General features: G+C 41.0%; 1 protein-coding gene across 2 annotated transcripts in view; it reads left to right on the top strand.

Annotated features, from left to right (window-relative positions):
- Positions 1 to 15,467, top strand: part of LOC308086155 (SPARC-related modular calcium-binding protein 1-like) — a 28,499-nt gene that overhangs the window by 8,494 nt on the left and 4,538 nt on the right. For both annotated transcript variants that reach the window (XM_080429577.1, XM_080429576.1), the window contains exons 3-10: positions 966 to 1,202; positions 1,941 to 1,997; positions 3,415 to 3,465; positions 5,443 to 5,523; positions 6,690 to 6,882; positions 7,288 to 7,361; positions 7,840 to 7,933; positions 13,021 to 13,379. In XM_080429577.1, coding sequence (XP_080285703.1) covers positions 966 to 1,202; positions 1,941 to 1,997; positions 3,415 to 3,465; positions 5,443 to 5,523; positions 6,690 to 6,882; positions 7,288 to 7,361; positions 7,840 to 7,933; positions 13,021 to 13,378 — 1,145 coding nt within the window. In that variant the 3' untranslated portion in view covers position 13,379. The remainder of the gene's footprint in view (positions 1 to 965; positions 1,203 to 1,940; positions 1,998 to 3,414; positions 3,466 to 5,442; positions 5,524 to 6,689; positions 6,883 to 7,287; positions 7,362 to 7,839; positions 7,934 to 13,020; positions 13,380 to 15,467) is intronic.

Raw genomic sequence — 15,467 nt, 5'->3', positions numbered from 1 at the left:
TAATCCATAGGAAAAAAGTCATTTTGGGGGTGAACTATCCCTTTAAGTTCACTTTCTATTCTCAATTGCAAATTGCATTATTACAATGCAATATGCATGAGAATATCAATATCATATTATTCCTCAAATGCACCGGCATGGTAGACTGAAATTCAAGTGAAGTAGCATTAATCTCAGTTGTTTTTAACAGACTAACTTGACAACCCTGCATTGCACAAAAAAATGATTTCAGTTTTACAACTATAAAAAGTGAATTGACTGAATGGAACATGAAGTGATAGGCCTGGTCAGCTTCAGTATACTTTGCTGTCTTCCTCTTATGTCTTACTTCTGAACAGGACAAGAATACACACACCATTAATTGCATTCCTGAGTTATCTATTAACATAATTTATATACTGTATGCCATGGGTCTTCAACAGAGGGTTCGGGGCCCCTAGGGGGTCCTCTGAGTTACTACAGGGGGGCCACCAAGTCTTTGTGTTATTTGTTTTTTATATGAACTACTTGGACCCTAGCATCCCTATACTCCGAGGTTTGCCCTTGAGGGAAAAAAGAGCAGACCAAGTACAGAGCACAAAGGTCAAGTTTACTATTGAGGGTTTAAGTGGTCTGCAAATACACATTAATATGAAACCAACATATTAATAACAAAAATCTATGACATTGAAATCTATAAAAAAAATAAAATAATTTGCAACACAATTTTATAAAATATGTTGTCATGCTTCATCACTCTCAGCACAAGGGGTCCTTGCCCTGACACACTTTGAAGACCCCTGCTGTATGCAGTATACATATTAATTAATGGAAATTAATCTGTATGTTTTGCATGTATCAGTGATATGGCACTGGTTCACTATGCAATATGCATGCTAATGATAGCTTATCATATCTTCTACACATAACCACCTGCAGTCTAATACACACACATCCCACCCTTTCCGTCTCTATCTTGCTTTCAGACTCAGGCCAGTCCAAATGCCAGTTGGCCAGGTCTCAGGCCCTGGAGGCCGGCTCCCACCACAGCCCCAGCAGTCATGTTAACCCCGCGGTGGCTGCCTTTGTGCCAGAGTGCAGCGCAGACGGCCACTTCCTGGGCGTCCAGTGCCACAATCAGACCGGTTACTGCTGGTGCTCCACCCCCGACGGCAAGCCCGTCAGTGGGACTTCAGTTCTTCATGTAGCCCCTAACTGCACAGGTACAATGTCCTTTTCAGCAACCTTTTGTTTTTCTGGAGATTTTTTTTTGGTTCAAATTGTTGCACAGCACACTCGTTGAGACAAAGCGATACACAAAAATGTCTCGGTCAATAACTCTTGTCATCAGCAGTGGTGTATAGTAACTAAGTAACTAACTTACTCAAGTACTGTAGGTATTTTTACTTTACTGGAGTATTTCCAATTTTCAGTACTTTTACTTCTACTCCACTACATCTCAGAGACAAATATTGTACTTTTACTCCACTACAATTATTTGAAAACTTGAGTTACTAGTTACTTTGTAGATTTTGATTATTATTACAAAACATACATTACCCACATCAGCCCTGTATACATTTCGGCCAGTTGAAAATAGCAGATCTACGAGCTCACTATGCGCCGCGATGCGACTCATTGTGAGCTTGTAGATCTGCTATTTTCAAAAGATGTTTTACATTTGAAAACTTGTGAAATGGGACATTCTGCGTAATGAATACTTTCTACTTTTGGTACTTTAAGTACATTTTTATACCAATACTTTTGTACTTTTACTCAAGTCCATTTTTAATTCCAGACTTTTACTTGTAACAGAGTATTTCTACATCGCATTATTGATACTTTTACTTAAGTAAAGAAAGTGAGTACTTTTTCCACCACTGGTCATCAGTTCAGGAAATGTAAATGTGGTATTTTGCCCCCTCTTATAAGAGCATTGTGTTGGTTGTGATGTGATGCAGATCACATGGCTGAGATGGCGCAGGTGACCGCTGATCTGGAATCGGCTTCTCACAGAGGTGAGAAATGTTCTTTATTATCATCTTTACAGGCCATTACACAGAGTCACTGTCATTACATAATGCTGACCAAGTACAAACCTCGCTCTAAGGCACGGTCACAATTACGCATCTGAAGGGAAGCGGCTACATGCCGAGGTGTCTCGAACACGTCAATTACCCGTGTTGTCTCGCGGATTGTGTACAGTGCCAGAAGTGACGCACACCAAAATGTATTTGCTGGTGTGTAGCTTGTTTGATTTACGTTGGAGTGGTTGGCTCACTGAGAGAAAACTATAAACAAAAAGCTGTGTCAAGTGGGGTCAACCATAGTGTTGATTTAGACAGTGTTCAGTTTTAGTCATAGTCTTTTGAATCAAATTCTTAGTCATATTTTAGTCATCTGAAATGTTTTACTGTTAGTCTAGTTTTAGTCGACTAAATATCATAAGATTATAGTCGACTAAATCTAAAGTTGATTTAGTCGACTAAAATGCATTGATGGCGTCGTAATGGCTGATTTTTACACCTGGTTGCGCTCTGAAAATAGCAGATCTACAAGCTCACAATGCTTGTAGATCTGCTATTTTCAGAGCGCAACACCCGAGCACAACCAAACATAAAATGACTCGTCTTTTAGTTCTACTGGATCTCTTCTCCACTAGTCCCTCCCTGACATTTTAGTCTAGTTTTTATTTGTTGAATAAATTGTCAATATATTTAGTCTAGTTTTCATTTAGTTTTCGTCAGTGAAAAAAAAGTTGTCGACGAACATTTTTCGTCATAGTTTTAGTCGACGAAATCAACACTGGTCAACGATGCACTTTGTTCCTTCTCAAAGATTATTTTTTCTGTGGCTTTTATGCCTTTATTGATAGGACAGTAGACACTGGACAGGAAACGGGGAGAGAGAGATGGAGTGACATGCAGAAAAAGCCACGCTACCAGCTTGTAGATCTGCTATTTTTTGTGTGTGCAAATCTTTGAATCTTTGAAATACATTTTTAAAGCTAACATGTTTATAACTCAAATCTTTGCTTCTGGGGATTCTACACATGTCTTCTAAATCCTATTTCTGGAAAAACTCATGTTTCTATAATCAGTGGTTCTCAAACCTTTTCATGTAAAGGACCTCCAAAATTATATGTATCCCCCCCCCCCCCCACCAGAATCAAATATGAGTAAAAAATGTTCGCTTGAAAAAAAATATATTCAAAGATTTGCATACATTTTCATGATTTTCAAAAAAAAATGCAGATATACAAGCTGTCCCATCTTAGCTCAGCAGTAGAAATTTCAGCAGTTGCGCGGGGAACCCGGTTTGAATCGAGGTTGTGAATCTCACGGATTGCAGCTTTAAGTGATTTAAACTGAAAGGAACACTGTGTGAGTGTTTATTCACGTGACTCTGTGTGTGTAATAATGCTGTGTGTTTCAGGTGGGATGGATGGACTCAGGCCTACTCTGGATCCCAGCAGACCTGCAGCAGGTGACAAATCTCTAAGAATGATGAAATGTAACATTTTAATGTTATTATTATGTAGTGGACACTTTTACCCAAAGCACCTCTTCATTTTGACCTTTGCTTTGCTTTTGTCACACTGATCCTAGAACCTTCAGTGATGTTAGTTCAAGGTTCAAGGTTCAAGGTTGTACTTTATTGTTACATCTTGTGTACAGGTACATAAGAGTAAAACTTATTTTGGTTCGGCTTCCTTCAGACAATGCAGCAGCATAAGTAATAACAATAGAATAATGATAGAAAACATAAAAAGATTTAAAGAAAGAGTGCAAAAATAATAAAAAGAGCATCATCAAATCAAATGTACGTGTGTATAAAAATAAATAAAAAACATGGTATACACCACCAGCATCTTTTCTTCAGTAGCTGCCACCTGACTTTGTGTAAACAACTTCACAGAATATTCTATATACAGCAGATTAGGTACAGTAGGTGCGGTTCAGTGACACAGTCACAGTTAGTGACCACATGGTTTACACATGGACTCCTGTAGAGCAGCTTCATAGTCATTGTTTGTCATTTTATGACCAGGTTGCCATAATCAAGTTGTCATTCAAGCTTGAATCTAGTTAGTAGTAGTAGTAGTAGTAGTAGTAGTAGTAGTAGTAGTAGTATAATGCTTTTTATTAGTAGTATTTAGGCATTTAGCTGACGGCCTTGTCCAGTTATAGAGTATCAATGAGCAGTGGTGTAAAGTAACTAAGTACATTTACTCAAGTGCTGTTTTATAATATATAGGCTATTTGAAAATAGCCGATCTACAAGCTCACAACGCGTCACATCGCGACGCGTTGTGAGCTTGTAGATCTACTATTTTCAAACATTTTAGTACTTTTACTTTTGGCACTTTAAGTATATTTTGATGCCAATACTTTTGTACTTTTACTCAAGTAACATTTTGAACCTTTTACTTGTAACAGAGTGTTTCTGCATTGCAGTATTGATACTTTTATGTAAGTAGAAACGAGTGAGAGAGAGGTTCAGTGTCTTGCCTGTCAACCGAACGCATGGCTGCGGTGGCAGCCTTTCTCAACCTCTCCATTATGGGACTGTCACCTGTTTCATTTCACCCGTTTGTACAACAATAAGTGGTATCACAGTTCATATTAGTTTTCTGCAGACTGGACGGTGCCGGGCCAAGCTCAACAGCAGTGACTCTCTTTAGCTGGTTTGGAAAGAGCATCACAGTCATGGGGGATGTCTGTTAGCAGAGAAAGACCATTGACCTTGGGTGGTAGTAAATGTTGTTGTTTTTATTGGTATTTTTTTATGAAATAACAACGTGAGGGGATATTCCAGCAAAAAAAAAAAAAACAAGTGAGTGTGATGACCGTGCACCAGTGGTGGAAAAAGTACTCAAATGTTTTACTTAAGTAAAAGTATCAATACTGTCTGTTACAAGTAAAAGTCCAGTATTCAAAATGTACTAAAAGTAAAAGTACAAAAGTATTGGTATCAAAATATACTTAAAGTACCAAAAGTAAAAGTACTAAAATGTTTGAAAATAGCAGATCTACAAGCTCACAACGCGTCGCGATGCAACGCGTTGTGAGATTTTAGATCGGCTATTTTCAAATAGCCTAGGTATAAAATAAGGCTAAAGTGGTTAATGCATGTTTTATAATGTAATAATTTATATCTGCAAAGTAACTAGTAACTAAAGTTTCAAATAATCGTAGTGGAGTAAAAGTACAATATTTGCCTGTAGTGGAGTAGAAGTAAAAGTATAGACAATTGGAAATGCTCAAGCAAAGTACAAATACCTCAAAATTGTACTTAAGTACAGTACTTGAGTACATGTGCTTGCTTAGTTACTTTACACCACTGCCGTGCACTGCTGTCAAAAGGTGTCCTGTTGGCTCAGAGGAAATGTATTCTCATACTCTACAATTCCCTCATGATATGATAAAAAAAATATGCGGTACATACATTATTTCTGTCCAGAACTGACAGCTCCTCCCTTCTGGGTGACCATCCTGATGAATTCGGACTCCAAAGGAAATCGCTCTGTCAAAAGACCCACTGGTAAGGTGACAGTTTGCCCTATTGTATTTATTTGTGTTCTCATTTATTGGTGTTATTTATAGTTTGCAATGGTGTATGTATTGTGTGTGGGAGTATACCTCTATGTATATTGTTCTGAAGTCTTCATGGCTACATAATACATACTGCATAGAAATGATCTTACTATTTACAATTTAGGCACTTTGCAGAAAAACCCTCCAGAAAAACGCGGGCAAAAATCCTTGATTATGCGGGCTAAAATCCTTCATTTTGCAATGAAATATGCGGGGTTTTTTTGCAATTGTATGCGGTGAAATTGCGGGAAGTTGCGAAATATCCGGAAAGTTGTGAAATATGCGGCAATATGCGAAATATTGCAATATGCGAAAAGTTGCGGAAAATGCGAAATATGTGAAAAGTTACGAAATATGTGGAAATATGCGATGCGAAGCGCATATTATGCGATGCGAAGCGCATATTATGCGATGCTGCCTTTTTGAAAAGACATTACCCCTGCATAATTATGCGCCATTTTGCTGATTATGCGGTAAATTATGCGATCGCATAATCGCATTTTTCTGGAGGGTCTATATTAAACAGAGCGCCTAACAAATTGCAAATTCTGAGTAAATGACATGCACTCTAGTCAACCAACAACAGGGTAAGCGCCGCGGTCATGTTAATGGAGTGCCAAGACTAGAAGAGTGTGCTCCTCTGAGCACAGGTCTCTGCCAGGCCGGGTTGCCTCCCCAGGGCCTCCAAACTTTGGAAGGCTGATGCATCTTGATCAAATAATTCCAGAAATAATGTGTAACGATTTGTGCAAGTTTTGGACAACATTTGTAGGAGTATTAGCAAATAGTGTGTTTTGAAGAAAATGGGGGGAAATCTAGTCTGGCGCAAATGGCCGTGGCCGACTGTATATGGCTAGTTGTCATGCTCCAAGGAATCCAAGGACACAAATATTTTGATTGTACGACCTACGGTTCAAGAGTTATAAGCCAAAACGGGAAGCCAGCTGTTACAGCGCCACCATGAGGCCACTTAGTCAACATGATTAAGGCATAGTGATTTCAACTATCCATAAATGTGTGTGTGTGTGTGTGTGTGTGTGTGTGTGTGTGTGTGTGTGTGTGTGTGTGTGTGTGTGTGTGTGTGTGTGTGTGAGTGTGTGTGTGTGTTCACAGACATTCCCCAGACTTGTGAGCGTGAACGTGCGTCGTTGCTCTCTGAGGTTCGCTCCATCTGGCAGGAAGAGCGATTTATCCCAGAATGCACTGGGGACGGACGTTATAGCCCAGTGCAATGTCACGTAGCGACAGGCTACTGCTGGTGTGTCAGGGTGGACACTGGTAGACCATTACCAGGGACCTCTGCCAGGCAAGTAACCAATTAATTCCTCAGTTGGCTAATGTTTATATGAGGTAGCACATCTACTGTATGGCAATCGTTCCTGTGATCTGTCATTATCGTCTCTGTCGGGTGGAAAACCTCATTATGTCCAAAACTGTTACTTTTCAGGATTCAAATTCAAAAACAGCAAAAGTAGCAGATCTACAAGCTCAAAATGCATTTCAAGCTTGTAGATCTGCTACTTCTGATAGGGCGTTAATTTACGAAAAAACACAAAAAGTTTGAATATGGAGATGGTAGGTTTCTGCCCGACGGCAACAATATTACATTTAGCGATCGACCATGCCTCATATAGTTTGGAATCAGTGTCTGTCATCACATCGATGTGTGAAGGCCATTGATGTGGTTGACTCAGTGTCTCCGTTCCTATAGGAATCGACTGCCAGACTGCAGCAAGACTGGGGAGACTCACACAGACAGGGTTCACAGAGACAGACCTCTACCTGGTAAATACATTACATCTCTCTCACACACACATACACACGCACACACGCACGCACGCACGCACGCACGCACGCACGCACGCACGCACGCACGCACGCACGCACGCACGCACGCACGCACGCACGCACGCACGCACGCACGCACGCACGCACGCACGCACGCAAAAATATGCTCATTGCGAATAACTCTCCACACATGATAATCAGGCAGGCTAACAACATCATATAGTTAAAGGGTTGTCATAGCACAAAATGTACATACATCAAGTGCTGGATAAATAGATTAGTACATGAACAGATGAGAAAATATATCTGTACACTGGAATTTATTCTTTTTTTGCATTCTGTGCACATCATTCTGTTTCCCAGCTTCAGACAATTCTGTTTATTCATTTCTAAATGTCATATTTTCAGAGTTTGATGAAAAATTAAATTAAGTGTTTTGTGCTGTGCTCTGTTCTGTTCTATTCTACTTTCCCAGGGTGCCCTGGTGCTCGTAAGAAAGAGTTCATTGAGAGTCTTGTCAGAGCCCTGCAGCTGGAAGCAGAGCATGCTGGGAAGTTGAGTCCTCATCGGTCAGTCTACACAGTAACTATACATTCACCATCATAATAACGGTTGTGCCTAATGCTGATCTCCTAAGAGGAAAGAACAGAAAGTGATGGGGAGTCAGTCTTGGAGGGTAGACATGCAGATTATTTTCAGAAGCCGATGTAAATCATTTCTCATGAAGTAAGAAAAACATATACTCACTCATTGAATCAGGAGTAGTGCAGTTAACTCCACCACCGCAGAGTTTGAATCCACCACGGTGCATCTGGCTTTGTCGAGCGTCACAATTGGCCCGTGTTCGGCGGATGGAAGCCGGTCAGGGAGGCCGATATGTGTCAATAGGATACAACAGCGATAGTGACAATACACACATGTGTGTGGGGAGGAATTGATAGGCATAATGACTAAATTGGGGATAAAAAGTGTTAAAAAACCCACCCAAAAGAGTAGTGCAGTTCATTTGGGGCTACATGCTTCCCGTCCGACGGTAAAACTACAAAATGGCCTCAATAAGAACTTCTTATGGTGTGTGTGTGTGTGTGTGTGTGTGTGTGTGTGTGTGTGTGTGTGTGTGTGTGTGTGTGTGTGTGTGTGTGTGTGTGTGTGTGTGTGTGTGTGTGTGTGTGTGTGTGTGTGTGTGTGTGTGTGTGTGTGTTTGTGTGTGTGTGTGTGTGTGTCTATGTAAGTGTGCGTGTGCGTGTGCGTGTGAGACATGAGCCAAAATATAACAACCTCCCGTGGTAGTGATATCAGATCAGACTCTATACCGCCTGGAAGAAGGAGATAATGGGGTCATGGACTGTTCAAACATGTTTTGTAGGGAGGGCTGTCAACTTAATCCTATTACCTTCATGGCTGTGTGTGGACCACTGACCAGCCGGGAGACAGTGTTGGAAAAAGTACTCAAGTGTTTTACTTAAAGGAGCATTTCACCCCTGGAAGAAACTGCAATCACTCAATGGTAATAGTATTTGTAGTAGATAACAGTAGCGCAATTTAAAATGTGCAACCTATGGCCAGAAAAATTATGAAATCTGTGTGTTTGACTAGGGTTTGACTGGACTGCTGCATTACTACAATGACCATAATGCTTTGGTGCACTGCACCTCCTTGTGGCAGGGGAGGTCGCATGTGGGTGTGATCTCCAACAATAACATCCAAACAGCATGCCAGTGTTGCCATGTCTGCTTATTATAAGCGGCTTCTTTCTAAAATGTAGTTGATATTTGGGCTTGTTTCCAAATGTTTTGATTGCTGTTTAAACCAGTGGTTCTCAAACATGTTCATGTATTTTTCCACAGACCCCCATCTGAAATTATAATTTGTGGCAGGGAGCCCCTAACAAATATGTGTCAAAAATATTCCACATTTTGAAAAGCAAATAAAAATATTTTGCAAAAAAAAAAAAATCCACATTTTGGACTTTTTCCCCCTCAATATTTGTTTGTAAATAGCAGATCTACAAGCTCACAATGGGTTGCGAAGCGTTGTGAGCTTGTAGATCAGCAATTTTCAAATATATAATATCCCATGTCTAGGTAAAGTGCTCTTGGCATAGTTATTTTTCTTTTGGGCTTGTTTTCATAGACCTGGCTGCTTATTTCTCTCACAATATCTGGCAACACTGGCTGTCCTCGCACACGTTCAACTAGTTACATATATGTCCAAGGATTCGTTAGTGATGTCATATCCCTGCAAATCCTTAGTATCTTTATGCAGTTTCACTTCCGTGTCGCATAGTATTGACATCACTGTCACATCCTTGGTATTATGATCCTAGCCTTTCGTGACGGTGTTTGTTTACCAGCGCTGCCACTCCACGCTGTATTTTTTTTTTCAAGCTTGCGCTTATGAAACACTACACAGGATTATTATTTCATGTCAACATTCAAGTACAACTATCAGAAGATAACTCAGGTAAAGTAATGCCTCACTCTGCAAGGGGGGTTGCCCGCTGGCCACAGCTAATGGGAGTGGCCGAGTGGGGAAAGAAGGTTGAACAAAGTGTTACGGACACACCATTGGGTTTGTCTGTGGAGCTGGTCTGACTGAGACGCGCCGAGACATGTAGTGCGGAAAGGAATGAGACATATCTCTCATGACGTAAATAACGTCACGACGTTTGCGAAGATTACTAGATATCTAAAAACACAGATTATTCACAAAAAAACCCCAGGATCTTGTTTCTTGACTCCTAAACTTCATTAAAAGACGTCCAGGGGTGAAATGGCCCTTTAAGTAAAAGTATCAATACTGCAATGTAGAAATACTCTGTAATCTGAAATACTCAAGTAAAAGGCCTGTGTTCAAACTGTTACTTTAGTAAAAGTACAAAAGTATTGGCATCAAAATATACTTAAAGTACCAAAAGTAAAAGTACTAAACGTTTGAAAATAGCAGATCTACAAGCTCACAACGTGTCGCATCGCGACGCGTTGTGAGCTTGTAGATCGGCTATTTTCAAATAACCTATGTATAAAATAGGTGGTTAATGTATGTTTTATAATATAATAATTTATATCTGCAAAGTAACTATTAACTAAAGTTTTCAAATAATTGTAGTGCAGTAAAAGTACAATATTTGCCTCTGAGAAGTAGTGGAGTAGAAGTAAAAGTACTGAAAATTGGAAATACTCCTGTAAAGTAAAAAATCCTCAAAAGTGTACTTCACTACAGTACTTAAGTAAATGTACTTAGTTACTTTACACCACTGCCGGGAGATTTGTGATATCGACCGGACCAAAAGATTGCCGAGCCACCACACTGCAATTCTGAATCTCGTGATGTTCTCAATTATTGTGTGGTAATAAAGCAACGTAATGTTCTCTCCAAACACCCTGACACACTGTAGAAAATATAAGCGCTGCTGGACAATAGAGAATGCACTCTCAGCCTGAGTGGCCTGGCTCATGTTGCAATCAATGTGTATTCCTAAATATGCTTGTACTCGAGGCAAGGTGGTTTCTAAGAAAACACGCAGTTCTTGGTTTGGAACTTTAACACTTGAGATTCCTTCCCAACCACCTAGCAACACCCTGGCCACCACCTAGTTACAGTCAGTGGTGGAAAGTAACTAAGTACATGTACTCAAGTACTGTACTTAAGTACAATTTTGAGGTATTTGTACTTTATTTGAGTATTTCCAATTTCCAATATCTTTACTTCTACTCCACTACATCTCAGAGAGGCAAATATTGTACTTTTAGTCCACTACAATTATTTGAAAACTTTAGTTACTAGTTACTTTGCAGATATCAATTATTATATTATAAAATATTAACCACTTTAGCCCTATTTTATACCTAGGCTATTTGAAAATAGCCAATCTACAAGCTCACAACGCGTCGCATCGCGACGCGTTGTGAGCTTGTAGATCTGTTATTTTCAAACATTTCAGGACTTTTACTTTTGGTACTTCAAGTACATTTTGATACCAATACTTTTGTACTTTTACTCAAGTAAAGTTTGAACACCAGACTTTTACTTGTAACAGAGTATTTCTACATTGCAGAATTGATACTTTTCCTTAGTAAAACATTTTAGTACTTTTTCCCACCACTGGTAATCACCCAGCCAACCAGCACAGTAACATTCACATGTTGTTCTTCCCTCTCCATCTGCTCATCTCATGTCATCTGCATACACACAGCCCTGCCCTACTTGGCCTCCCTCTTTCATCTTCCTATGGTTCTTTTATTATCACCTCTTCTCATCCTCCTCCATCCCTCTCTTTCTTTATTTTACCTTTCACTGTCGTCTTTCTCTTCATCTCAGTCTCTTTCACTTCCTCTCTATCACTTTCTTCTCTCTATCTCCCGTCTTTTTCCCCGGGGTCACTTTATTGCCATTTCACCCCCTCTTTCTCCATCTCTCAGATTGAATCTATGGCCACAAATCAATCCGCGAGATGGTTGTTGGTACGTCGGATATCAGATAGAACTGAAAACATCCCCCCAAAACACAGTCGCGCACACGCGCACACACACACACACACACACGCACGCACATACGTACGTACGTACGTACGCACGCACGCACGCATGCATGCACACACGCACATACACACACACAGGCACAGACACACAGACGAACACAGGAACTGCAAGACTACAAAGTTCCCACACACACACACACACACACACACACACACACACACACACACACACACACACACACACACACACACACACACACACACACACACACACACACACACACACCAGATTTCACATTTCTACCGTCTAACGCAAGGTTGGTGTTTTGGTCTGATACAGGAAGTGAAAACACAGATAGAGAACAGCCATCTGTTTTATAATTAGATATTCATCGCGGAGGAATCTCCTGAATAAGAAGTCAACAGAGTTTGTCTGGGACATATGGAGATTGTGGTTTTGTTAATGAAATGCTTTTCCAGTTCAGCTTGGAGCAAAATAACAATCCAATACCATCTCCGGTTACTGGTTGAGTTGAGTTCCTATGAAGTTTGTTCCAGTATAAATAGAGGATATTGGTTGTTGTTGTATACTTGATGCGTCATTATGGCCTACTCAAACTGCGAAGGCTGCTGTTCGGCACTGAGTCACAGACGGTTTTGAATGAAACTTGGCTTCCAGTGGGTTTTCAACAACCCACAGTGATTAATTTAATTAGATTATAGGGAGGGATTGCTGAGTAGGAGCTGGCTCTGATTGAATTAAGAACAGTTGGTGTGCATTTTAAGTACACAGTTAAATCCTCAGTTGATTTAACTATGAGAATATACAAATGTAACTTTCGAAGTTTCAAAGATAAATTCACTGTGTAGTTGCACACGCGGGTGTCTTACTACTGCACAATCAGTAGGCATAAAGCTTTACCTTTTAACTATAGAGAGAGTAGCCTTTTACTCTTTTGATATCCAGACTTTTACTTTTAACAGAGTATTTCTACATTGCAGTATTGATACTTTTACTTAAGTGAAATATCTGAGTACTTTTTCCACCACAGATTTGAAGTCTAAAATCTGTATTTTTTTTAAATTTCCTTTTCTTCAAACGGCATTTCCAATGTTTTGGAACAAACCTCCTGACATTTCTTATTTTGTCTCCTTCTGTCTCTCTCTCTCCACCAGACTTCTAAACACGCCTCCTTCCAACTCCTCCGCTCCGTCCCCTGCCTCCTCTCCTCCCTCCCCCTCCTCTCCCTCCTCGTCCTTGCCGGACTCTCTCTCCTCTCCGTCGGCCCTTCCTACTTCCACGTCGTCGGCCTGGGGGAACTCCAGGCCAGAGGTGGCGCTCCGTTGGCACTTCGCCCAGCTCGACGTAGACTCCAGCGGCGTGCTGAATGAACGCGAGGCGCGCCCCTTCCGCCAGTACCTGCGCAGGAGGCTGAAGCCTCGCCGGTGCGCTAAGAAGTTCGCCCAGTACTGCGACCGCGACAGAGACCGGGGCCTCACCATGGAGGAGCTGAGAGTCTGTCTGGGCCTATGAGGTTGGTCAGAGTGCTCAGTGGTGGAAAAAGTACTCGCATTTTCTACTTAAGTAAAAGTATCAATACTGCAATGTAGAAATACTCTGTTACAAGTAAAAGGCCCGTGTTCACAATGTTACTTGAGTAAAAGTACAAAAGTATTGGCATGAAAATATAAAAGTACCAAGTAAAAGTACAAAAATGTTTGAAAATAGCAGATCTACAAGCTCACAACGCGTGGCGATGCGACGCCTTCTGAGCTTGTAGATCTGCTATTTTCAAATAGCCTATATAAAACAGGGCTAAATTGGTTAATGTATGTTTTATAATATGATAATATCCGCAAAGTAACTAGTAACTAAAGTTTTCAAATAATTGTGGAGTAAACACTCACACAGAGACAGACACAGACACAGACAGACAGACAGACAGACACACAGACACACAGACACACACACACAGACACAGACACAGACACACACACACACGCACACGCACACGCACACGCACACACACACACACACACAGACAGACAGACAGACAGACAGACAGACAGACAGACAGACAGACAGACAGACAGACAGACAGACAGACAGACAGACAGACATGCACGCACACGAACAAAGGAACTGCAAGACTACAAAGTTCAAGAGCTATCAATGAAAAATGGAAATGGAAGAGGAGGAAATTTGCTGGAAGGGATTCAACAGTGAGACAAAAGAGAGAGAGAAGGTGAGGGGGACGGTTGCTTTGAGGAATTGAGGCAGTAAAAACCACGGGATACTGTATGCATTTATGTGCGTTTGCAATGTTTTGAATTTCAGCAGTACGTCCACATAAAGCTGCCAGCTAGGGGTCCTACATTCAGTAAGACAGGGCCAAATAAATGGCTTGCAGTGAATGCAATGTACCATAACCGTGACCGCAGGCAGCAGCAAATGTTTATTCTCCCACACAGCCCACATCATGTTTTAGATGTGAGCAGAGCAGGTGTGTGTGTGTGTGTGTGTGTGTGTGTGTGTGTGTGTGTGTGTGTGTGTGTGTGCGCGTGCGTGCGTGCGCGCGCGTGCACGTGCGTGCGTTGTTTTTCCCCACCTACATAAGTCCCTTATGTCCATTATTTCCACCTACATAAGTTTCCCTCTGGGATGAATCATCTGCTCACTTTCCAATCTATCTCAGAGAGAGATTGATGATTTACTGTAATATTCATAGGAGCTTCTGAAACTTCCTCAGAAGTTCTTAAAGGAGTAGTTCACCCAAACAATGACCTATTCTCTATCAATTACATACACACCCCATGAAGCCTAGAATTCATGGAGATTCTTTTGTTTTTGTCGCATTCCTAAGCCAATAATTTGATGACCGGCGGAGTCTCCGGTACAGCAGACTTGCGGAGTCTCCTACCGGAGACATTGGCATCTTTCCGCCGGTCATCAAAATGATTGGCTTAGGAACGCGAAGTTTGGGGTAAACTACTCCTTTAAGTGTGCTGCACCACTTTTCTGCCTCAGGATTTCAGTATTGCTGCCTCAAGATGTGTACACTGTATTAATCCCGCAGGGGATTTACCCAGCTGATGGCTGCTCAGATGGTCATGAATGATGCACTGGTTTCCAAGACTGAGTAACGCCCATAATTAACAAATTAAACCGTATACCTTGTCGACCAGTGTCCCCCAGGGGTCTATACTTGGTCCCCTACTTTTTTCCCTCTTAAAGGGATACTTCACTTTCGGGCCGGGGACACATTTAAAAAAAATATTAAAAATAAATGAAAAAAGTTATGGAAAATTCATGGCCCCCTCACACATTAGTAGGACATTGCGTGTCGTGAGGGGGCCATGAATTTTCCATAACTTTTTTCATTTATTTTTAATATTTTTTTTAAATGTGTCCCCGGCCCGAAAGTGAAGTATCCCTTTAACTAATAAAAAGAACGCACTATTTTCGCCGAAATTTGTCCTGTTATGACAAGCCCAGAATAGGGGCGCTAAGGTTTATGTGGTAAATGTACATTGATTGGAATACAACACACTTCAATTCAGGTTTTGAAATGGTAAGAAGGGAGATGGTTGCTGACACGATGCAATGCCTTCAGACCAACGAT

This window comes from Gymnoscopelus braueri (genome assembly GCF_963280865.1).
Source record: "Gymnoscopelus braueri genome assembly, chromosome: 5".
NCBI classification, from domain to species: Eukaryota; Metazoa; Chordata; class Actinopteri; order Myctophiformes; family Myctophidae; genus Gymnoscopelus; species Gymnoscopelus braueri.
Note: the sequence above shows the minus strand (reverse complement) of the source record. Positions and strands in the feature narration are given on the sequence as shown.